General features: G+C 47.9%; 1 protein-coding gene across 1 annotated transcript in view; it reads left to right on the plus strand.

The window, feature by feature from the left end:
• Positions 1 to 18,244: 18,244 nt before the first annotated feature.
• The window catches only part of LOC146180968 (solute carrier family 71 member 1), a 66,115-nt gene continuing 58,647 nt past the window's right edge, over positions 18,245 to 25,712 (plus strand). The window contains exon 1 of the mRNA XM_084576204.1: positions 18,245 to 18,809. Coding sequence (XP_084432330.1) covers positions 18,714 to 18,809 — 96 coding nt within the window. The 5' untranslated portion in view covers positions 18,245 to 18,713. The remainder of the gene's footprint in view (positions 18,810 to 25,712) is intronic.

Genomic DNA, 25,712 nt, shown 5'->3' on the forward strand with positions numbered 1-25,712 from the left:
GTCCTCGTCCCTTTCGCGCCGTCTTCATAATCCACTTCAGCTAATTACAAAATTTTGTGATAAAATAGAAACACAAGATTTACCTATTGTGAAGATGACTACTTTAAAGTGAGTTAAACAAAATCGTGCAAAGCCTATATTAGTTTTCCTTGCCAACTAAATCGCTGTCCCTCTCTAGCATCGGAAACCGCAAAACTCGCACTTAACCGCATTAAGGCCTGTGAAAATAATGACAGCTCCAGAAGTGTGTTTATTACGCGTCAATAAGGTCATAATAATATTAAATGTGCACGTGTATTTTCTGGACTGCGATGCTAACTTCCTCCCTGGTAAGCTCGTCTGTGTGGTATGTAACATGTGCTCCAGCGCAGTATTTTTTGTTTTGCTAACTGCGCATTTCTGGGAAAAAATAAAAACACAAGCTTTGCCTATTGTGATGATTATTTTGATCGAAACAGAAAGATGCAACGCGTATATTGTCTTTCCTTGGTTTTCAAGTAAAAAAAAAAAAAAACGTTTGTACGACGCGCTGAGCCATTGAAAGTAACAGCTGATACCAAAATTGTTCTCCTTGCAGATCTTAATGGCATACTGCGATGCAGTTGTTCCAATCATTTGTAAATCAAGCTGGCTTCTGAAGTGCTATCAAGCAGTCACCGTGAACACTTTCCCTGCTTGTGGCAACTATTAATCACACCACTTCTACATGGTACTCTTGTAGACAATTGCTGTTGTGAAATGTGTGAATAAATGCTGGTGCCTTCTTAAATTTTGGCTTACTCCAGTGTAAACTAGCACTGTAATTTTTCAATTACAATTGGCGCTAGCGGAGCAGTCATGCAGTTTTTCGAGCCATGCGCAATTTCTTAAAACTGCCTGACATAAAACGTCATATAGCGTTGGTGTTATTGCGTAACAAGTATCATATGATCACTTGATATGCTTAGTGGATGTCGGCCTTACAAGTAAATATGCTGAATATGCACGATTCATGCTTAGAAACAGTTATCCTGCTCAGCGCTCCCGCCCCGCGCCGACATTCGTACCCGTGCGCCTCGACCCCTACGTCAGTGGCGCCCTAAGCGAGGGGAGCGGCAGCGCCGCACAACTTTACCCGACGGCGCCGCTCTATTGTTCGCGCGGCGTGTTGACAGGCACAGAGAGTATAAAGGAGCTATGGCAGTGGCTTAAAAGAAATGACTGTCAACACTGAGATAATCTGCAAAGGGCGCGTAAACGTTGACGTTTGTAATTAAGCTGTGAAATTATGCAAGATGTTCCACATAAGGCGCTGAACTTAAGGTACAAAAGCGGCCAACAGAGTCCAGTGCGCGCGCACAGAAGCAGCCAAATCGCGCTCATCCGCTGCTACTAAACCCATCGCAGCCCATACCTTACTGGTATGAAAAAAGAAAAGGAAGCAAGTGTGTATACTGCTCCAGCTGTCCTTGACCGAGAGCAGTTCCAAACCGTCACTCGTTTGAAACCGCGCCGTCTACGTTGGCCAGTCTGCTCGCACATCCTTTGCGCGCGCGCAAGCTCACACACACATACACACACGCGCGCGCGCACACACACACACGCACACAAATTAAGCGAGCGCCCAGGACAGCTTGAAGCTTGGTTTGTGGGGTTTAACGTCCCAAAGCGACTTAGGCTATGAGAGACGCCGTAGTGGAGGACTCCGGAAATTTCGACCACCTGGAGTTCTTTAATGTGCACTAACATCGTACAGCACACGGGCGCCTTTCTTTTCGCCTCCATCGATGGGTATCGCGCTCACGTTAGCCCAGCGGAGGGACGAGGCGTCTGCACATTCGTCCGCAAAGGGCTCACGTTCATTGAACATCAGCTCAGACACGGCCGCAGCAGGGTGGTATACACCTTCACCGAAATCATTGCAAGCAAACAACGGAAAGACAGCCTGTTCATAGCTAACATATACAGTAACCCCAAGCACCAAACACAGAAATTCAAGACCCTGCTACACACAGCCAGCACACAAGCCAAAGGCAACACTTTGCTGATTGAAGGAGACTTCACCGCCTCCCATCGAGCGTGGGGTTACGTGAAAGACACGGCAAAGGGACGGGGCCTACTACAGGATACCCTGGACCACGACTGTACCCTGATCACGGATCCCAATCATCCTACCCGAATCGGCAATTCCGTAGCACGAGACACCACACCAGACCTTACATTCATCAAGAACGACCACACCGGCAAAGTAACATGGCGCAACACCGGCGTTGACCTTGGCAGTGACCACTACATCCTCGAAATTACGATTCCCAATCAATTCCGGGGCAACACCATTACACACAAATGGACGGACTGGGACGGTTTCCGTAAGGGACGACCAACCACACCGCAAGACATCACAGACATTGAAACCTGGTCGGCAGAGCTCCGCGATGCATTGCACTCGGCTACCAAGACCACTGAAACGGACGAGGACATCATAGCTATAGACAGTCGTCTGGCCCATCTCATCGAGGCCAAACGTTCGATACAGGCGCACTGGAAGCGGCAACGGCTGAATCGCAAATTGAGAAAGAAGGTGGCCGATTTAAACAAGGCCATTCAACATCACTGCAAGATCCTGTGCGGTCAGCAGTGGAACGAAGTCTGCAACTGAGCTGACGGGCAACTACATCGTGGTTGCACATGGAATCTATTTCGGCACCTCCTAAACGAAACTAAGACCAAGTCACACCAGCGCGATCACCTGGCCTGCCTCATACACACCGCCACACAACAACATGGAAAAGACGTCGTTATCAAGGCCCTGGAAGCCAAGTATCTGCCACACAAGCCAACGGAAACCCACCCGCCATACGGGGGGCTGCCGAACGCGTGGCTCGACCGAGACATTACCATGTCAGAGGTACGGGTAGCGCTGAACGAGCTCAACAACCGCTCAGCAGCCGGCCCCGATCTTATTATCAACAAGATGTTACGCAACCTCGACTGTGCATAGGCCCTAACCCGCTACTACAACGAATGCTGGCGTTCGGGCAAGCTCCCCCGACAGTGGAAAACGGCAAGAACAATTCTAATCCCGAAACCGGGCAAGCCATCGGACATCGGCAACTTGCTTCCCATCTCGCTCACGTCCTGCGTGGGCAAGGTGCTAGAGCACGTGCTTGTCAACCGGTGGCGGGAGTACCTGGAAAAGGAAGACTTATATCCGGATATGATGATCGGCTTCAGGCGCAGACTCAGCACACAAGACGCCATGCTACAACTCAAACAAGAAATAATCAACAAGACACAAGACAGCAAAGTAATTCTGGGACTTGATTTACAAAGCGCATTCGACAATGTCAAACACTCAGTCATATTAGCACAAGTATCGAGACTCAACATGGGGGTAGCGAGCTACAATTACATCCAAGACTTCTTGACCAACCGCACGGTGGAACTGCACGCCGGAGACCTTAAGTTCCCCGAACACAAGCTCGGAAGCACGGGTACCCCGCAAGGTTGTCATCTCGCCGTTGCTCTTCAACCTTGTCATGATAGGGGTAGCGAGGGCAGTAGAAGGGACCGGCGTCCGGCATACGGTCTACGCCGACGACATTACCCTGTGGGCGGCAGGCGGCACCGACGCCAGCATTGAGCAGCAGCTCCAAGAGGCTGTTACTGCCATCGAGCAACACCTTAACGGCACAGGCCTAGTGTGCTCGCCCGCCAAATCCGAGCTGTTCGTCCTCACACCATTACACGGGGACGGAAACGCGCTCCCCTTCGGGAGTGCGATCACATAAAGATCGTGGCTGCATCGGGGCAGCGCATCCCCGAAGTTCCCAAGATCAGGGTCCTGGGCCTTGTTACAGTTTGAGGTCGCGAGTGCCTGGGTTAGCGTACCGCTGCCAGCTGTTATTACGTGTGGCGCGCGGCCCCTCGGTATTGTTGGCCTGGTGGCTCCGTGGACGGCGGACGGCATCAAAGGTGCCAGCAAAGACGAGGCGTCTTTTAGCAAAACAACCTTTACTGCAACATCATGAAGAAACGGGCAGTGAAGCTGACCCGGAGAGATTACAGACACTCTCACACAGCTGGTGCTTAGCGTCGTGCCAACGGCGCGTCAAAGTAGTCTCTATCTCAGCGGAGTCGGCCGCTGCTTTTTATAGGTTTTCCCGTTCGCAGGGAAAGGGTAAACCCTCACAGGAAACGGAGCGTCCAACTTGTCTGGGCAAGATGGGATGACTCAATCGCAGCTGGTCCGAACGCATCTCCTCCACCTCCTGCAAACGGGCGAGGGCGACGCTCTCTCCCTCGAGCTCCAGGCTTGGCCGGCGTTTGCACACACACGCACGCACACATATTTGGCGCGTGGCAGGAACACGCTGAGACTTGTCGCCGGGAGGAAGCGTTGCGCGGCCGATGAACGGCGTCGAAATGGCCGATCCGCTCGCGGTTCTGCCTGTTGCTATGCGGTGGCCGCGTCAGCTGTCCCACTTCTCGGTGGAGAAATGTAACAGCCTGCTACTAAACAAGAATGGCCGCAACGACGAGACCATCAACAAGATTACCACCAAGGCAATGGACGCTATCCGGCTCATACACCGAGTCTCGACACGACGGGCAGGCATGCGTGAAGACAGTCTTCTGCGCCTCGTCCAATCGTTCGTGATCAGTCACATCGCCTACGTTGCGGCCTACCTCAACTGGCAGGCCACTGACCGGACAAAGATAAACACGCTGATCATACGGGTTTACAATACGGCGCTGGGATTAATGGGGACCACGAGTACGGCTCGGCTCCTGCAGCTCGGCGTCCATAACGTACCTTAGAAGAAATAGCCGAGGCGCAGCTCACTGCGCAAATGGAGCGCCTCTCTACCACCAAGACAGGCCGCAGTATACTGACGTCCCTGGGTTACAATCCCCGAACTCCCAGTCGGCAATCGTGCGAGATCAGCGATGAGGCGTGGGCCCACATCCACGTGGACCCCATCCCGAAAAACATGCACCCCGAGTACAACCAAGAACGGCGGCAGGCGCGGGCCAAAGCCCTCGTCGAGCAACACGCCCAGGACCCGCACGCCCGGTTCGTGGACGCTGCGGAATACAAGCGTGAAGGATTCGTGGCAGTGGCCGTTGCGGCGGCTGCCGGCATCAAAACAACGGCAGCGAGCGTGCGGTGCACGGACGCCACAGACGCCAAGGAGGTTGCCATCGCTCTGGCGATCTCGGAGGCCGAGTGTCTCACCGTGCTCAGCGACTCGAGGAACGCTGTGCGCAACTTTGCCAAGGGGCGAGTGTGCGCGCCGGCGGCCGCCATCATCAGTAAGCTGCAGCTTCAAGACCGCGGCAACGCTATCCGCATCAAGTGGTTCCCGGCGCACGCGGGAGATAGTGCATCCTCACCGAATCACAACGAGACGGCCCATTCGGCGGCGCGAGCGCTTGCCTTCCGCGCCCCCGAGAGGGACCGTTCCGAATGAAGGTTCGAAACAAAAGACCGGATTACCAGTTACTAGGAAGTGACAAAATTTTACCGCCTAGCTCGACGGACAATGCCGCCGCCTCACCCGGCACTTAGTCGGCAGGAGGCGGCCATCCTAAGGCAAATGCAAACCGGGTCACTCCTAGCCCCGGCAGTGCTACACGTCCTCCACCCAGACATCTACACGAGTGATGTGTGCAGTGTATGTCAAGTGGGTCCGGCGGACCAATGGCACATCATGTGGGACTGTGTCAGGTTCCCGACCAAAGCTGCATCCAGGACATACCCGCCGGAACTTCAAAGTGCTGTGCAGAATACAGACAAGGACATGCAACTATGGGCCGTCCAGCAGGCCCGGGGTGCGCTTGAAAAGCACAAGCCTCACAACCCACCACAAACGGGCCAAATGAGGTAGTGCAGAGTAGGGCTTAACCCCGGGTAGACGCTTGGCCAGCGTCACGACGCTTTAATCCGTCGTTTGCCGGCTCCCTAATAAAGTTATACATACATACATCGAAATGCTGCCGCCGAGGCCGGGATTCGATCCCGCGTCCTTGGGTACAGGACGCGGGATCGAATCCCGGCCTCGGCGGCAGCTTTTCGATGGCAGCGAAAAGAAAGGCGCCCGTGTGCTGTACGATGTTAGTGCACGTTAAAGAACTCCAGGTGATCGAAATTTCCGGAGTCCTCCACTACGGCGTCTCTCATAGCCTAAGTCGCTTTGGGACGTTAAACCCCACAAACCAACCAAGCTTCAAGCTGTCCTGGGCGCTCGCTTAATTTGTGTGTGTGTGTGTGTGTGTGTGTGTGTGTGTGTGTGTGTGTGTGTGTGTGTGTGTGTGTGTGTGTGTGTGTGTGTGTGTGTGTGTGTGTGTGTGTGTGTGTGTGTGTGTGTGTGTGTGTGTGTGTGTGTGTGTGTGTGTGTGTGTGTGTGTGTGTGTGTGTGTGTGTGTGTGTGTGTGTGTGTGTGTGTGTGTGTGCGTGCGCGCGCGCGCGCGCGCGCAAAGGATGTGCGAGCAGACTGGCCAGCGCAGACGGCGCGGTTTCAAACGAGTGACGGTTTGGAACTGCTCTCGGTCAAGGACAGCTGGAGCAGTATACACACTTGCTGCCTTTTCTTTTTTCATACCAGTAAGGTATGGGCTGCGATGGGTTAAGTAGCAGCGGATGGAGCGCGATTTGACTGCTTCTGTGCGCGCGCACTGGACTCTGTTGGCCGCTTTTGTACCTTAAGTTCAATGCCTTATGTGGAACATCTTGCATAATTTCACAGCTTAATTACAAACGTCAACGCTTACGCGCCCTTTACAGATTATCTTAGTGTTGACAGTTACTCCTTTTAAGCCACTACATAACTTCATGTGTGTGGGCGCGTGTGTATGCAAATAACTCATGCGCAGGGCATTAAGCACACTTGGACGTTTCCATTACAATGAGGAAAGCATATACGCACAATCTCTGCAGTGCACTGCAAAGAAGCAGACTCGCGACTCCAGTCCTTGCGTCGATTTGATTAACCAGCCACCACGCCAAACTACCGCAAGAAAAAAATTACAAGGGTTCAACGCTGCTGAACCAAATATTGATCGAAAGCATTAGCTGCGGGTGACCGAGCGCTCTTCTGTTTTTCTTCTTTCTCAGCCCACATATAAAGCCCCGCTTTAACCAAGCCGTATGAACGTACTTAGTGGCCTATAGGGGTAACGTGAATGCCAGGGTCCTAGCAGACTGATTCTGACATAACCGTCGCATGTGAAACGAGAGACCCAAGTTGGCAGCTCCTGCCAGCCCGTGTGTTACGTGGGGTGTGACGTCACAGCGTCACGTGGGTAAGACGTAACTGCGGCCTGGTCACGCGATGGCTTGAAAGTGCAAGTAGTATCGCTTTCGCAATAAAAGTACAAAAGGAAAGATTGCGAACGTACGGAATCGGTGCTCACTCTACATTCCCGCGCATCGCTCCTTTTGACTGAGCAGCGCCAGCAGCGCGCCTCTCTCGAGGGCAAAAAGAAATCGCCCAGGACCTGCAAAAATATTCTTCCCGCTTCCAATCATCACGGGTCTTAAGGAAAGAGGCGCCTCGACGTTACCCCGATGTACAGGATAAGGACACCCAGAAGAGAGGTCAGAATCGGGAAAAGGTACAGGAAGAGATCAGGCTGACCAGGAATATGAGCACCAATGCTGAGCGTCAAGTCTAAAAAAATTGCAGACATTGAGAGTGGACAAACATTTCTGACGAAGGGACAGGATAGGCTCGCAGCGGCACTGTCCAAGCTGGAGTCATCAAGGCAAGATCGAGAAATGGTGCCTTAAAGTTGCGGTTTTAAGAAGCGGCAGTTCAGAATTTCTACAGAGAGCTTTTGTATTAAGACAGCTAGCTACATTCTTTCCAAGGCTGCAGTGTTTATAGTGTAGTTGCATATCTCGCTGTGCCTTCTCTCTGAATAAAAACGGCTTTGTTTTTAGCAAAACCCTTTGTTTGCTTAATTTGGGGCTTTTTAAGGGAAAAAAAACAGCACTTTAGACTGCATTTGAGCTGAGCTTGTTTTTGCATGGCTGGTTGTTTTAAACATCTGAGCAATTGGGTCCCATAAATAAAAGAAGCTTTCTTTATTTAAGCATGGCGAGATTTGAAATTTTGCTGCAAAATTTTTTTTTTTCTGCTAGAAAAGGTAAAAAATTTGCTACAAAATGCCATTTTTCCTACTACAAAACTTGGAATTTCTCCGCCAAACTGCGATTTTTTCTGCTACAGTTGCCAGTTCCACTACTGCAACTGCCGCATCAGTTAACTGTCTCTTCTTTCATGGAGTCAACTCTTGACATAAAGCGATGCTTTAACTGCAGATAGTGGGTCAGAAAATAAGGTCGTGCAACACCACGTTGCGCGTCATAGCGTTGGGCCACGACACAGCCAACGAATGACAATGAACGCGTCAGCGAAGAAGGCGGACGTGTTCCAGTGGTGATCATTTTCGATCACTGTACTATGACAGGCGTGGCACCTGCGGAACACATCTCGTTAATTCAACTCCCGTTAACTCAGCAATTCGGATAAATCGAACTGATAATGATAAAAGGTGGCGCAAACAGACAGACAAAACACCACAAGCCACTAGCGAAAGTCCTGTTGCCTTGTGTTTTGTCCTTGTCTGTCCGCACTGCCTCTTATCATGCATTCTGACAAACAGACCCAAACCAAGATTCTAGTTAATCCAAGAGTGTGGTCCCGGCCGACACCTGTATAAGTTGAGCTCTCATGAATGGGTGGACTTGCATTGGTTAATTGGGACAGCCGTGATCACCGAAATAGACATCCCCGAACCTACTACAGCTCAGTGTTATTAGTTTCGTTTTCCTTAACTCCATACCGTCCCGCGACTGCGATCAGGCACGCGCTTCACCTAGTCATGCTGTTTAGAGCGCTGCTTTGCGTGTAAATGCGAAAGCACTCATACGCTTATCACCAACAACCAAGAATCTTGTTTGTGCCATCGCTCTGATTGGCTAAGATGCTTCTTTAGGTCGCAGCCACGTGGCCTCGCGTGTGTAATAATTAGCCCGGTATAGCGGCTCCAACGCTGAAGTCTTCGTCCAGTTAATATGCGAGGCTCTTTTTATTCTCTTCCAATTTTACTTCTGTCCCAATTAATCTGGACCGTTCTAATTACACAACATAGAATTTATTTACCGCTATACACAAATTGTGGCACACCTCTTCCTCTGTCAGGGTGCGGCCTCTTTGTCCAGTCTCCTCTTTTCTCTTGCGTCAATCGGATCGTTTCTAAGTTGCTCTCTCTCCCTCGGAGTCCTCGCCGCGGCTGTTTGTGGCCGCTGCAGGCGTCCTCCACCACTTCCACACACTTCTACTGCTGTTATAGCTATTGACCGCCAGCGCCCGTGAAATTCTCAGAAACCGACCCGCTTTCCTTGCTAGGTGTGGTTGCGGGAGGATCAGGCGTCCTTGCGGGAGCGGAGGTTTTCCGCTGCCGACGTCGTGCATGCGGCACCAGCCCGCAGACTCCCCAAGTAGGAATCTTTCAGAGGGAGGAGGCGTCTGCCACAGCCGCTGCATTCGCACGTGCACATACGCGAACGAACACACAGACATAGCAATCTTTTCAACCGTTCGTTTTTCCCGGCGGTAAGTGCGATGCAACTGCCCACTTGAAAGGCTTATAGGGACTCCAAATTTTTGTGCTATACTTTTGTTTGTAAATAGTGCATAGCAACCCTGTGAGCATAGTACGCTGCAGTTTCGATTTTGGTTCATAGTTACCAGGCTTTTACTTGACGCCAATAAGGCATAACACTGAAATGTCACGTGAGCCAAAAACTCGTGACGTCAACGAGTAGGCGCGTCGTCTGCTGTTTGTAGTGTGATTCCGCCGTATGCTATCATGGCGGAGTCCCACTACTGCATCCGTAAACGTGATGTTTGCGTCGTTTTTGGCGATCCTGTTACGCCGCGCCAACATGAACTATTCGGACACATGCTGTTGTCGCCTGCGAACAGCTCGCTCTCCGACAACTTGTTGCTCGTAGCAGTGCCGATGTCGACCGCTCGCTTCGCTACAATTTTGCCAAAATTCCTACGCTATGTGAGCGGCTGGGAAAAAATATGAAAGGAGTGCATGTAAAGTCTCGCCAGTATGAATCGCACTGATCGAGGCACTGTTTTGAGCGCCGCTTCATGTGTGCGAATCTGCTGATTGTTGAGAGAAAATTCACATATTTTCAGTTCAGTTCAGTCGTGTCCGACTCTTCGTGACCCTATGGACCATGCCACGCCACGCTTTCCGGTCTCTCACTATCTTCCTAACATCACATAACTTCATCTGCAGCGCCTCGAGGATGCCATCTAACCATCGCGTTCGCTGCCTACCCCTTCTCCGGTGACCCTCAACCTTTCCCAACATCAAATCTTTCTCCAGCGACTCCTCTCTTCTTTAGTGAATGAACTTTAGTGAATGAAAATAGTCATTGAGTATAGTTTTGACAACAGTGAACTGAAATCGACAATTGCTTACATCGCAGAACGTGCGTGCAATCACCACAAAAGCGCCGGTGTGATCCCGGTACGCCGAGCAATGCTGCAAGCGGCCCTGAACAGTCGTCGGCGCTACTTGTGGAGAGCAAATTAGGCCGATTGAGGACAGTCGCCATACACACGTTTTATCGAGCTTATTTTATCATGATATCGGTGTGCTATAGTAAAGCGGTGACGGAAGATGAAACAACGTTAAAACAGAAGCTTGGGCACGTTGGTAATCCATTGTGTAGAACAGCGCGAAAAAACGACAGGGACGAAAGACAGCGCTCGTCTTGTCTTCCTTCGTCCCTGCCGTTTTTTTCGCGCTGTTCTACACAACGGAAGATGAACCTATATTACAGCGCTGAGTCGCTAACCCGTTCCGAAGTGCCGTACGTCCGGTGAAACCGACTAGGCCTAGCGACGAGTAGGGCAGTTCGCTTGGCGCAACCGCGGGAGGCGTCGTTGCCGAAAGCGCCGCACTTGTGCAGGCATGCTAATGTTGCACGAGTATACCAGCAGTCCTGATAACATTTGTCTTTCCTGACACAAAGCAAGGAGTGCTCACTGCCTCACTGCTGCGCCGCCGGCACGTCCGGTCTTGGATACGGTGGCCGACAATAACGCCGTCCAAGGACTGATTTATTCAGTTTGTAGCAAAATACAGTTCTTGCCGTGGGACCGAGGCTAAAGGTGACGTGCAAGTCACCTGACTGGGTCTTCGGCACCACAATTGACATGTGCAACAACGCAGCAGGCACAGAGCAGTACAAAATAGTCAGTCATATGTCAGAATATTATACAAACACAAACCAGGAGCAAAACACATAGTATGCAATCTTTAACATACATCAAGGTAACAGTGTCAGCAGTAATTGGTATTACACAACGGAAATAGGAAACAAATAGTCACGTATGTTCTAAAAAGTACATCTTAATTTTTTTTTAATGTTAACAAGGAGGATGATTGTTCAAGTAAATAAAATATGTCAGGATATAAGTTCAAGAGGTTAGGGATTTGCCAGTGAATTAACTGCAATCCATACCCGGTCCTTATGCGAGGTTTTATAAAGTTCACATTTCTAAAGACGTAATATGGATCTGTGTTGATAAACGTACTTAAAAACGCATTACTGAGTTTTGTATTGTCAGTATATAAATTCGGATAGTCGTTTATAGAGGGCTGTAATACTTAATATATTACTTAGTTTAAAGTATGTAGACTCAGAATCATACCTAGACAGATTGTAAATAAACCGAAGGCCTTTCTTTTGCAAAATATAAATCTTTTCCGTGTTGGTCTTTGTACCCACTCCCATAGCCTCCTTTATACACTCTGTGCCTGTCAACTCCACGCTCCGCGGCCGTCGCCGCCGTCCTCCTCCGCTGACAAGTTACGCCGCTGGCTGCCGAGAGATGGCGACAGCGACGTAGGGTCACCTTCGCCAGGCGAGTGCCGGGTGCGCTATGAGTGTGCCGGGTGCGCCGTGTTGCAAAGCGGTCCGGATAGCCACGCTCTGCCGCTCTCTCGCTGTTTCGTGGACTGTTCTGCTGTGTGCAAGGTCATACTTCTACTTTTCTCTGCCTTCGGATGCTGCAGGAATACAGCATTGCACCAACTGGTAAGTGCCAGCTTTGCTTTGTCCTTCCGGCGATCGCTGCGTAGTATTCAGCTGCTTTGAGGCTTGCAAAAAATAGTGACAGCACCAATGTGTTTATTAAGCGTCAATACTGCAATAGTAATGTTAGATGCGCACCCGTGCTTTCTGGACTGCAATGCTTATTGCTTCCCTGCCTAGCTCGTCTGCGTAGTGTGTTAGTGTGCTCCTGCGAAGCTTTTTTTTTTTTTTTTTGCAGTGTACGCTAATTACGAAAATTTGTGATAAAATAGAAACACAGGATTTACCTATTGTGACGAAGACTACTTTAAAGTGAGTTAAACCAAATCTTGCAAAGCCTATATTAGCTTCCCTTCTCACACTCAACCGCATTAAGGCCTGTGAGAAATAATGACAGCACCAGAAGTGTGTTTATTACGCTTAAGTAAGGTAATAATAATATTAAATTTGCACGTGTATTTTCTGGACAACGATGCGAACTTCCTTCCTGGTTAGCTCGTCTGTGTGATATGTTACATGTGCTCCAGCGCAGTATTATTTGTTTCGCTAACTGTGCAATTCTGTGAAAAAATAAAAACACGAGCTTTGCCTATTGTGACGATTATTTTGGAGTGATCGAAACAGAAAGATGCAACGCGTATATTTGTCTTTCCTTGTTTTTCTAGTTAAAAAAAAAAACGTTTGCACGACGCGCTGAATCATTGAAAGTAACAGCCGATACCAAAATTGTTCTCCTTACAGATCTCAATGGCATACTGCGATGCAGTTGTTCCGATCATCTGTAAATCAAGCTGGCTTCTGAAGTGCTATCAGTGACAGCAGTCACCGTGAACTTTTTTCCCTACTTGTGGCAACTATTAATCACACCACTTCTACATGGTACTCTTGTAGCACAATTGCTGTTATGAAATGTGTGAATAAATGCTGGTGCCTTTTGTCTTAAATTTTGTTTTATTGCAGCGTAGACTTGCATTGTAATTTTTCTATTACCATTTGTGCTAGCGGAGCAGTCATGTAGTTTTTCGAGCCATGCGCAATTTCTTGAAACTGCCTGACACAAAATGTCTTATAGCGTTGGTGTTATTCCTTAACAAGTATCATGATCACTTGTTATGCTTAGTGAATGTCGGCCTTACAAGTAAATATGCTGAATATGTACGACTCATGCTTAGGAACAGTTATCCCGCTAGCGAATAACAGCGCTCCCGCCCCGCGCCGACATTCGTACCCGTGCGACCCGTGCGCCTCGACCCCTACGTCAGCGGCGCCCTCAGCGAGGGGACCGCGCAACTTTACTCGACGGCGCCGCTCTATTGTTCGCGCGGCGCGTTGACAGGCACAGAGTATAAAGGAGGCTATGCTTGTGCCCTCCCCTCACCGCTAATTCGTTGATGGACTTCTTTCTTACTAATCTGTTCCGCTCCCTCTTCAGGTTTAGACTAATTCGAGACTTTACCATCCTGTGGTAACTGCATCGCACTTTGCCGATTACCTCTACGTCCTGCATAATGACGGGGTTAGAACACAGTATGAAGTCAGTTTCATATCACTACGGTGGAAGCCACAAAACACTCTGGAATGGACGAGAAGGCATGGGCATCAACGCTTGCGTCCCACTGCGTGCTCATCCTCCTTTCTTGTGAACGCGGCGAGGCGGCGCACGGTGACCGCAAGTTCTCGGCGGTTCGAATACACACTGGCTGACCTAGGATGAGGAGTACAGCTCACAGTACATGAGGAGTGTACGTAACCCCTTCCCCCCAATCTAACAAGGGTGGAGGAGGTATCTCTGAGACGACTGAGGGTCGGAGTGGCTCTTACGCCCGCCGTTCGACACCAGTGGCAAAGTACTGCTATTCCAGTTCCCGACAAATGCCCACACTGCGAAGAACCGGCTTGCGACACCACTGTACGGCATCTAATATGGACATGCCCAGGAACTTCGCATATGCGCAACACCATTCTACAAAAAGCTGGACTTTCACCAAGTAATGACTCTCATTTCCACTTATGGACAACAAACAACATTTATGCACGCAGTTTGTGTGACTTCTTGCACATGGCTGCACTCCACACATTCCTGTGACGCTATACCACCACCTTTTATGCCGTGTGGCAAACTCAGCGCCATAAATAAATAAAAGAGTACAGCTTCGCTAGTGCTGCCGTGTTTTGTGCTCCCTGTCTGCTTCTCTTACCCTTTCCGAAAAATTCGCACACGGCTATATGAGGGTGCGCCGCACTCCGACGGCTGGTTCCAGGTGAGGTCGTAATAACAGATGAGAGCTCAAGGCTGAAGTGCTATATATAATGCACCAGCTCGTGGAGGAGGAGGAGAAGGAGGAGGAGGAGGAGGAGGAAAATTATATTGTGCATCTTCTTTTCATTGCTGAGTGGAGCCCGAGGTCCAGCTGCCGCCGCAATTCTGCAGGCCCGTCAGAGCAGTTCTCGCTGGTATTTCGAGTTGTTGCTGGTCAGAGAGATCTCAGAAACAATGTGAACGTTGGCTACAGCTATTTACTCGGCCCGTTTGATCAGCCGGCGTTGATCGCACGGCTCTGTGTGGGACAAGGCATCTTCGCAGTGGAAGGGAGTAGGGAGGGTTATGGTTGGAGCACCATCGGGTGGCATTTTGCATGCCCTAACGGAATGCTAGAGTGTTTGGCAGCTGGGGTCATTTCTCTGCGTAGCGGCTGGGGAGATGACAGGTATTTGTGGTACATGCTATTATAAGTATGAGTCTGAAGCTGACGTCATGCTACAGCTTCGGCCTTGGTGAGTTGGTGTGAAGCTGCGCTTGGTTTGCATCCAGCCTATGATGCAGAAATGTAGACTTCCCTCTTGTAAACATGTCTGTGTACTTGTTTTCGTCTGTTTGTTTATAAAGATGTTTTGTCTGTTACTCCATATTCGTCGTCCTTCATCTCTTGAGAGTCAATTCAATTTTATTATATTCAGTACATTCCAGCTTATACATACAGAAGGGAGTCCCAGAGTCAGTGACTGTATCGGGACCTCCTATGAATGATAAAGATCAATATACAAGGCAGCAAAATTCACAGTAAGATAAATTGAACGTAGACTATAAATAAGTTGATAATAAAAAAAAAACAACATTATTTTGCAACATAAAACGAACTGAGCTAGTAAGTTAAACACCAAATCAAACAGTAATAAAAGATATACATAAAAAGGCATGACAGTATACAGACTTTGAACATGTTAAACCAGATAAAAATACATACCACGCAAAGCTGATAACATACCTAGTCATCATGACTACACGTAGGTGCGTATGCTTGTACAACCTTCAGTTTATACCACCTATTAAGCTTAAATACAATGCGCACCACGATTACCACCCTCTCATTAATGCTACAGAGCTCATTTGTTTGCCAGCTACGTATATTCTTATTGACAAGAAAACCTATCCCTAGTTCTTGTCTCCTGGGCAAACCTCGATAACACAATGCATGCTCGGCTTTTAGTAGCATGCCTCATTTGGCCTCCTAACCTCACTGGTAGTCATTATTCAGTATCAGTTTTCTGTTGTTAAAAAGAAACGTTTAACTTCGGATGCAAACCTGTTTTTGTTAAGGGATTTGATGATGGATGGTAACGCGTTCCAGACCATGATAGCAGAAAATGAAAAGTTTGTTTCCCATAATTTGTTCGCACTCTAGGAAGTAATAAATTTTTTTCTTGCGAATCGCGTTTTGTTATCATTTATTAGTGAAATTTGTGGGATAAGTGATACTGGAAGCTCGCCGTTCAATAACTTGTAGAAGAATATGCATATGTTGTATTTAACGAGTTCAGCGACTGCTGCAGGATTCCATGGTTACGAAGTAAATGCCACGGCCGCTCGATGGAAGCGCTTCCATCGAGTGGCCGTGTAAATGCTTAGCGCTAGAGTCATTGAAGGCGTAAGTAATTATTATAAGTGCACGATTTTGAATCGTTTGCGGAGAAAATAAATGCATGAGTGAATAAATGAGTAAAACTTTATTAACTGAATGGAGATCTTTTATCTTCGCTCTTCAGCCGAGACTGACTAGCGGTTGGCGACCCCAGTCCAGGGCACCACTGGATTCCGCCAGCTTGCGAGCTCTTGTGACCAGGTAGAGCTGACAAAGCCTCCCACGGCCTTTCATTTGGATTTTGAACTGTTCGTATTTGTTGTGCACTGCATTCGCACGTTATGTGAGAACTACACGTCTCCCGCCAAACCGACGGGCATCTCAAAGTGCCGAAGTGCAGACACAAAGAACATATCGAACCTATACTTTACTATACCGTTTTTCTCAAACACTTCTGCTGAATGAGTTCACGTTGTATGTTTTGTAGTATTCACCTTGTCCACAAAACCTACAAAAATACATCGCAAAATGGTGCATAGTAATGGTGAACCTGGTCGCCATGGAAATGCCTGTGATAATTATGTTTACTGCCAGACTTCTGCTGCTAGACTTCTGCTGCTTAGAATTCTTAGAATGAGTCATTGTATTTGTTTCAGCTTAGCTGGATATTCTGAGAGTCACCATTCTCAACTGTCAGTCACACGGGCTGACAGTTCATTGTTGTATTGTTAGGGCGGACATTGTCTTCAAGGTTGGCCCAACCTCAACCTCACCTTAATATCCATATCTGGGGCTAGGTCAGCCAGGTATGACCAGCCAGGTAGGAGGACGGGTCTACATAGGGATAATATATGGTGCCTACTGGGTCGGCCAGTCTAAGACCAGTAACCGGAAACGAGCTCGGTCCAACATTGGTGACCGAGCTTGGGCCAAGGCCAGCTAATATTGTATGCCAGTGTTGGGCCAACGTAGGACCATAGTCTATTTTATTGCGGTAGCAATACTGCGCCAGGTTTCGGCCCGTCGCGTGGTCCCAGGAAGGGCCACGTTTGATCTTGAACAGCCGCGAAGAAGACGAAGACTGAGAAGACGAAGAAGATGAAGAAGGTAAAGACTAAGAAGACGAAGAAGAAGACGAAGCAAACAAATTCCGACCAAAAAGAATTCTGACGAAGAAGATAAAGACTAAGAAGACGAAGAAGGAGAAGAGGAAGACGACGAAGAACGCTTGGTCACCCGCAGCTAATGCTTTCGCTCCACATTCGGTTCAGCAGCATCGAACCCGCGATCCCTCACTATATATATGTGAGCTGGTAGCTTACGCTCTCGCGTCATACTCTTAAAAGATGAGCTTAAGTGTCCCCACTAATGTAGCACCTTACACTGACAGGGCGTGATAGGGGAATAATGTAGCAGGCAAAAGAAGCTTCCGCCGTTGCAATTCAACTAGGGTTGACCAGAGTTAAGCCACAACTAATTCTTTGTAACTAGTGCTGCATTGGCCACAGTCCCGCTATTTCGTCGTGCCTGTCCGAAAAGCGAAGAAAGAAGAAGAAAAAGAAGAAGAGAGATAACTAGTTGGTAGAACTAGGCGAACTATAACAGCGAGTTGCTAGGACAGAAGGTTCGTTCGAACGTTGTGACGGCGGTGTGTGCCGGAGTTCGACGTAGAGACGATGTCATACTGGTCATACCACTAGACGTGTTCTACACCCGAATGAGAATGATCAACGACGAGAGACTAGGGGTGGTCATACGTGAAGTGATTCCCCTATGGCATAAAGAAAGCTGAAACCTAGATGTAAACTACTATGTGCAAAAGCCATATCTGTACTTTCAAACCGAACCTAAACGTAGCCATGCAGATTGCTCTCGCATAACTCCAGGTTTAACCGCAAGCTAAACCACAGCTAACTTTTTAGTTGAACTACCCTACAGCGCGCTGTCAACTCTGCTGCCGGGACCGTCGGGATCTCGGTCTACCTCTCTCCGGGCCTGCATCCTGGCCGGAGCTAGCGCCACCACAGAATCTCTTTATGTATTTCTGGGGGTATAATGGTAAGCGGAAATCCTTAATTTTAGGACCGTTACGGAGCCTGACAACAAGCCTTGGTAATGACTGGGTACCTGCAACCTCGTTCGCTTTGCTTTACCGAATAAATCTAAAAACAAAACCGAAACCAAAAGTTTTATAAAGCAACTAGCGCCAACATTGGTTAAGCGGCGCCGAGTTTTGTGACACGTTAGCAGCGCCGCTTCTGAGTAATTTAAGGTCGAAACAACAAGACATTTCGTCATCGCTACCGTTCCCCTCGCCCATCAACAGGTGACCACGGTGACCACTTCAACCAGTATACAAAATCAGGTATCGACGGGAACATGTTAAAATCTCACTCATTAGAGGATCTACAGTCACCTGTGAACTGTGCCGGTCGCCGGTTCGTTAACCTGCAGACTCGCTGATCACGGCAGCGAGCCATGACTTCATCATCGTGCCGATGGGGTGACCGCCGAAGCTGCCGTCTCGGACGAAGCAGATTAGGCCTACAGCTGTGAGCGGCAGCACCGCGCACCGTTGAACGGGGAACAAGAGTGGCCGGCGTCGTGCTTGTCGCCTCGTCTTCCTGCGTCTCGCAGCGACACCTTCGGCAGGTGTCACCAGTGTCTTCTCGATCATATTTGTTTCGCAAGTGCAATCCGTGGCTCTTGCTGAGCCTCGGTGAAAGCGCCGACGGAGTTCCCCAATGAACCGAGCGCTCGTCATGCCTGCCAAAGTTTCCCGTAAAGTGGCGACCATGATCATCCGCAGTCGCAAGTCCATCATGAAGGACGGCTTCATCGTAAGTTGATGCCCGCCTGCCTTGCCGCTCGCAATCACAGTCTCCGTAACTAACCATGAGTGCCTTGGTTTCCTTTAGCGAGCACCGCTCATCCCTCGGGCGACTTAGAATTCTGGCCGGCGTCCACTCTGCCGACCGGTTCGAAACAGATCGCGTAAGCGCAGCAAACGAAGCTACGTTTCGTCAGCAGTCTGGTGGACGGACCTGGTAGCCACCGCGCCTTGCGCGTTTTTTGAGTGATCTAACACGACCGTGTCGTGACGAGGGTCGTCATCATTCTCACAGCAGAATGCGTGTTTGCAGTGCTGTTTAGCGATCGGGACATCTCAGCGCAACCCGAACGTTTCCCAGTCTTCGGTCATTCGATTAATGGCTTGTTTTTCATTTCTCGGAGTTATTTTCAGACGGGCAATCCTCTTTGCTCTTCACGTACGTCACAGCAGGGAAGCCTCTGTAGTGCACGCTCTGTTTGCTTCGGCTTAAATGCCGTGCGCAATGTGGCAGCTGTCTACCAAGCGGTTATGATTTCGCTCATTAAAGAACAAATGACGAGAAAAAAGAAAGCTGTGCCTCGTTCCTTCTTGTCATCTGGCCTCGTACCATTGCGCTATTGGACTAGAAAAAAGAAAGTCGCGAGGTATAATTAGAAAGGCCGTCTGCTGACGCGTTCGTCGCAGCTGGCACTTAGGCGAAGGGAACAAAGAAAAAGCTTCCCACAGCTTTCAACTTTCCGCAAAAGAGCTTTATTTCAGGTTGTGCCGTACATCGCATTTGCTGCCAGTTGTCTGAACGGGCTCTGCATTTTGTCACACACTACTCTGAAAATGAAGCCTGTCCATATCGCTCTCATCATGCAGGTGTTGCAAGGACTGCAGAACTATTGCATGAGCTGTCTTTACTCGCTTGCATGCTAGTGTAGCAGTCGTTACTGCGAGAGCAGACTCAAGAATAATGCCACATTGATGTTCACTGCAAAGAGAAGGCTTGCAGATTTTAGTTAGTTGGTATGGAGCTCTTGGTGGGGGCATCTGTATCATATTCTGAAAAATAAGTGTCTGCGGCATTCATTCGGGTCCTGGTTTATAAGCAAACATTCTGAATTGGAAATGAAAGTGCCTGTGATGCCTTAGACACAGCCATGAAGGAATTGCGGTAGAAATAGCAGTAATGCATGCATTTAAGGAAACATTGCTCGTTAGCATACTTTTCTTTGCATTGCGCTGAGGTTATTCAGTAAGACTGCTCTTGAACATCTTACATGGCGAAATGCCGAGACTTTGCTAAGAGTGAGTGAAGTAATTTGTACTTGGTGCCTTCACAAAGCATTTGCTTCATATAGGGGACACGAATACAGTGAAGTTCAGGGCTGAAACAGTGTGACAGTCAACATGCATCTATGTTATCTGGGATGATAGTTTGGGGAACTGAGAAGAAGATGGTTTGCAGCATTTTGTATTATTACTCCCGATTTTGGCCCACCAAAGCATCATAGCCTCTATCTGCCATGCTACTCCCATCTCTAACTGCTTAGAACAGACAATAACTGGTTGAGGCCTAACAGAAACAGATTTGGAGCTTTGTGATGGTGCTTTACATATTTCAGCAATTTATAATAAATTTTCGAAAATATTTCTAGCATTGCATACTATATGGTGAAAAGTATCCTTGCTTGAGCAGTTGGCAGTTTGATTCTTATAACTAGAGAACGCCACTCTGTTTACGTGCATATTTGCACATAATCTCACTTGCCAAGACAGCTAATGAGTGTCACTGTATTAATTGGCTTTAAAAGATTTTGATGCGAAATAATATATTTTTGCAAGTTAGCAGTAGTAGCAACCACTCAGAAAGAGCCTTTCATCTCCATGTTAAGTTGGCTGCTCTTAACTATTTCGGAACACCAAACTAAAACTGCCTGTGGGAGTAAGTTACTTTCGGCATGCTAACATAATTTTCCTTGAATCTGTTATCATGCTAGCGCTGTACTAAATATCTGTTAATTAGCTTTTACAGCTCATGTTTTAGTATTCCATACTGTGCTTTTTTAATAATGCTATAGACACCTAATTTTTGGGATCGTGTTTTATTATTTGTAATAATGCCTAGGACATTACTGTACACGGATCACCATGTCACATTCGCCTACGACTGCTGAATAATTTATACACTAATTTCTTTTTTCACCTGTTTCGGTTTCAACAGCCGAGCGGTGGCTGTGACATCACAGTCCACTTTAGGTCATGCAAGGGATGAAAATACAATGATGTAATCATTGCTGTGTCGTTTGAATTCACTACAATGGTAAAGCCAGCCTGCCTCAAGAATAGGAATCACTAAAAGTGAAGAATGACCATATTGCTGTTTTTTCATGCCGCGCATCAGGACATGAATGTGATGTCACAGCCATCTCTCGGCTGTTGAAACCGAAACTGGTGAAAACAGAAAATTCAATTAAAAATTATTTAGCGGTCGTAGGCGAAAACTGCGTGCGGATTGATATAGACCCTTTACAGCGCGAGCGCGTGGGCGCTGCCATTTTGATCACGTGACCCTTCCGCCATTGGCGGCCTGCGGGCTTTCTGGTTTGACGGCTTTCGGCGCGCTGGTACTCGGCTGCACGGTGCGGCATGCCCGCTATCGCTAAGGCAACAAGCTTGTAGACAGCCAAAAGAACTTCATGTGAATGCCTACAGTATGTGTAGGTGCTAAAAAATGTTTAATTTAACCACGTAGTTCATTTATTCTGTCCTCTTAACTGTCTGCATTCGCTAGAAGGTTTCGACAATTCCCTCTCTAGTGCTCTTTGTGGAAAACGTGATTTTCTGTAAAACTGAATGGATTACAAACTGATTATCCCCTCAAAGTTATTTTTAAAATTTTCTTGCACAAAGTGCGAACGCATGTTCAGACCGTGCTAGCTGCGACGCATTATGAATGTTCACCATTTAATATTGTGGACAATATTTACTGCTCAATACGACGCGCATGTAATCCTACACAATTGATAAGGTATAATTTTACCTCCTGTAAACGCCTTGGCTTCAAAAGACTATTATGCTGCTTGAAGGCCGCATCAGGCGCTCAGCGGCGTTCACCTGCGCTCGGGCGAAAGTGACTAGAAACTGCACCGGAATTCAGAATCCACAGTAGGCAGCCCAAGCAAGTGGGGATATAAAAAATGTTATCCTGGTAAATTTCATCATTGGCCCATGCATTAGTTTCATAAAAGCAGCAGTTATTACATGTATTACAGCAGTTATTACATGTATTACAGCAGTGCTTGTCTAATTAAAGTTTGGTTTGGTTTGTGGGGTTTAACGTCCCAAAGCGACTCAGGCTATGAGTGGAGGACTACGGAAATTCCCACCCTCTTGGGGTTCTTTAACATGCACTGATATCGCACAGCACATGGGCGCCTGGGTTTCCGACTCCATCAAAAAGCAGCCGCCGAGGCCGGGATTCGATCCCGCATATCCTTGGGAACAGTACCTAATTAAAGTAAGCAGATTCACTGAAATGCCCACACTGACTTTCCTTCTCTGCACAATCAATTCTTATAACTGCATAGACATTAATAGCAACGTCATAGCATAGACATTAATAGCAAGGTACTTCTTAATGCCCTGAGAAAATAACGCGGCAGTAGTGCAAAGACGCAATATACAACTCCTCAGAAAACTTAGGGCCGTTCTCACATTCCCATGGCTACTGCCGGTGCTAAAATGAGCTGGTGCCTGAGGTATAGCCTATCTTTCCACAGGCGCTTCACAGGCGTTTTCTTGTCCCAGAAAGGAACATGAACTCGTGATACACCTCCGAGAAAAATGGTGGCCTCATGATGTGCACCTTATGTAGCAAGCATCGTCTGTTCTTCTGCCAATAAACAACAGGGTCATCGGCTCTACTTCCTCGCAGAATACTTCGACAATACAGATGACACCTGCATCAAAGCAGCGGTGTTTGAAAGTCAGCCGGCATTCTTGCACAAGATGCACAGCAGCAGTCCGCACTGCACGCCAATGCGTTGCGAAGAGCGGCAATGACGGACGTCCTAGTGGCACCACCTGTTAGGGAAGAGTGGAACTACTTTCTGTAAATGGTCTATACAGGAATGACCTATGCATCATTAACAAGAAGAAAAATGCCACCAAAGTTTGGTGTCTGTAATCCTTTATAAAAAGGTATCTCTTTAATAAAATTTTCATCGGAAAATTTTGAGGCTTAAGCGCAATAAGTTGTGTGATGAGCTTAAGCATATTCTTTTACTTATCTCATGAAAAATGTCGCAATCTCGGTATTTCTCAGTGTGCATTCTTTCCATGGTGAGTAACAGTGCCCTGGCTGCAGCCTTGTGTGAAGAAAGTTGGGCATGTCACTTTTGAAGTTTTGATGCGCGTATGGATGAAAGTTCATTAGGATGGAATCATTATTTTTGATTGAGGCTGATCTTTCGCAGGATAAAGTGTAGGCTGTGGGAAGTTAGCCAGGCAAGATCAGGTCAGTTTAGCCTGACTACTAACACTTCTTCCATCATTTCTCTATCTCCTTGAAAACAGTAAACCACACACCAGTAATTTTAGCACTTCCGTCTTTCTTTCACATGCTGACTTACTTAGAGCAATTTGTAACAGTTTGCTGCCAGAGATGGTTTGCATTGCAGCAGAGGAGGCTAGACATGTCAAGAGAGAGAGAGAGAGTAAACTTTAATTGTTTAACGGAATAGCGTGGGTGGTTTCCTCAGTCCAGGATACCATTGGCTTGGGCTGCCTCCCGGGCACTGGTGAGCGGGCTGCGCTGCTCAGAGAGACCCGTGTGGGCCAGCTCTGCCTCCCACTCCGCTTGGCTGAGCGCTCGAGCTTTATATTTCTCTAACTGCTCTTTGCAGTTCCATATCATGTGAAGGATGTCCTAGACTTCACCACATGCAGTGCATGTGTTATTTTTGAATTTCTCGGGCCAGATTTTGTGGTACTTTGCTAGGTTTGGGAATGTCCTAGCCTGTATGTTCCTCCAGGTTACTGCCTCCTGTCTGCTGAGGTCTTTGTGCGGTTCTGCGTATCGTTTTCTTTCTAATTTGAAGTATTGCATTAGTTCCCCATATGTGAGAGGGGTTGAAGGTTCTGGGGCAGCTGGCGCATGTGCCCGGTGGATACAGGCACACGAGGGAATCGACGGCAAGGAGGCTGCCGACAGGATAGACATGTCAAGATAAGTCGCATCAGCGGCATGCCATGTCTGCTTGTGTCCCATCTGTAGTAATGTATCTGTGGGGTGTTTTAAAAAGTATTAGTTTTTCGAAACTCTCTCTACAAGGCGAGGTTTCAGAATAAAAATAAACCTAGCTTTAAATAATGCCAAGGCCCAAGTCTTTAGAGTAGCCAGATCATTACACAAATTTTTTTTTACATCTATGCACATGGTAAGAGGCTGATAAAACCACTCCGTAATCAGAATTACAAATCAGTCATTAATTCTACTATTCACAATTCGAACAATTTGTTCCATTCATGACAAAATTTTCACAGCTGCTCAAAATCTTCCCCTCTTAAAACAGGGATTCAGCAGGAGGTTTGAAAGGAAGCACTGCCACATGACACGAGCAGTGTTCAGATTGAGAAGGCAAAAGGCACTAAAAGAAGGTTTTATTAAGATAGAAAGAAAATGAAACTGGACAAGAGCTGAGTAAGGTTGCTGTCTCCGTGGCAGAGCTCAAGGCTAGCAACAGGTCACCGAGATGATCACCACGGAAGACAGCAGGAAATGGTGTGTGTGGTGTGCAGCGAGTGTCTCAAGGCTGTTTCTGGGAGGCAAATTAACTTTTCGCAGTTCCTTACTATGATGGCCTCTGCGACAATGGGCAAAACATACCTGCTGTGTTGATTCAGGAGTAAGATTTGTTCTCCTTACTTTTTGATTTGAAAAACTAAAGAGAAGCATTGGGGTGTCTCTTGTTTTATTTAGTGGGTGGCGCTGCCTTTTCGGTGGTCAGGAAGGAAACTTAGTTTGACAACTCAAGGGGCAGTGCCCTACATTTTGAAGCTAGATCAGGGTGTCTTAGAACACGCAGCTACAAAAAGAAATCTAACAAGGAAGATGACACATGTGCAGTATGCGGTAAATCCACGGAAACAATTAACCATATTATACTCGAATAATGGTATTCATCCGGAAGTTGATGCAGACGCAGTCACTCTTCCTGAGGCTCTGGGGTTTAGAGATGCCAGTAGCCGGGTGAATGAACCTGCGGTGGAAGCTAGCAAAAAACGACTGGCTTAAAAGCAGAAAAGTGACATAATGTTAGTAATGTAGAAAGAAAAATTCAATAAATAGAATGATGGTATAGTTAACCAATCTAAAATAATAATTAAGATATAGGGAGAAAAATGAGCATGATAGCTACTGCTGCCACCCCGTTTCAAAGGGGACGCTCTTATATTCCATCCATCCATCCATCCACCCACCCACCCATCCATCCACCCACCCACCCATCCATCCATCCATCCGTCCATCCGTCCATCCGTCCATCCATCCATCCGTCCATCCGGTCCATCCATCCATCCATCCATCCATCCATCCGTCCATCCATCCATCCATCCATCCATCCATCCATCCATCCATCCATCCATCCATCCATCCATCCATCCATCCATCCATCCATCCATCCATCCATCCATCCATCCATCCATCCATCCATCCATCCATCCATCCATCCATCCATCCATCCATCCATCCATCCATCCATCCATCCATCCATCCATCCATCCATCCATCCATCCATCCATCCATCCATCCATCCATCCATCCATCCATCCATCCATCCATCCATCCATCCATCCATCCATCCATCCATCCATCCATCCATCCATCCATCCATCCATCCATCCATCCATCCATCCATCCATC

The sequence above is a fragment of the Amblyomma maculatum genome, chromosome 8 (assembly GCF_055883805.1).
Source record: "Amblyomma maculatum isolate TAMU_Amacu chromosome 8, ASM5588380v1, whole genome shotgun sequence".
In the NCBI taxonomy this organism is placed as follows: Eukaryota; Metazoa; Arthropoda; class Arachnida; order Ixodida; family Ixodidae; genus Amblyomma; species Amblyomma maculatum.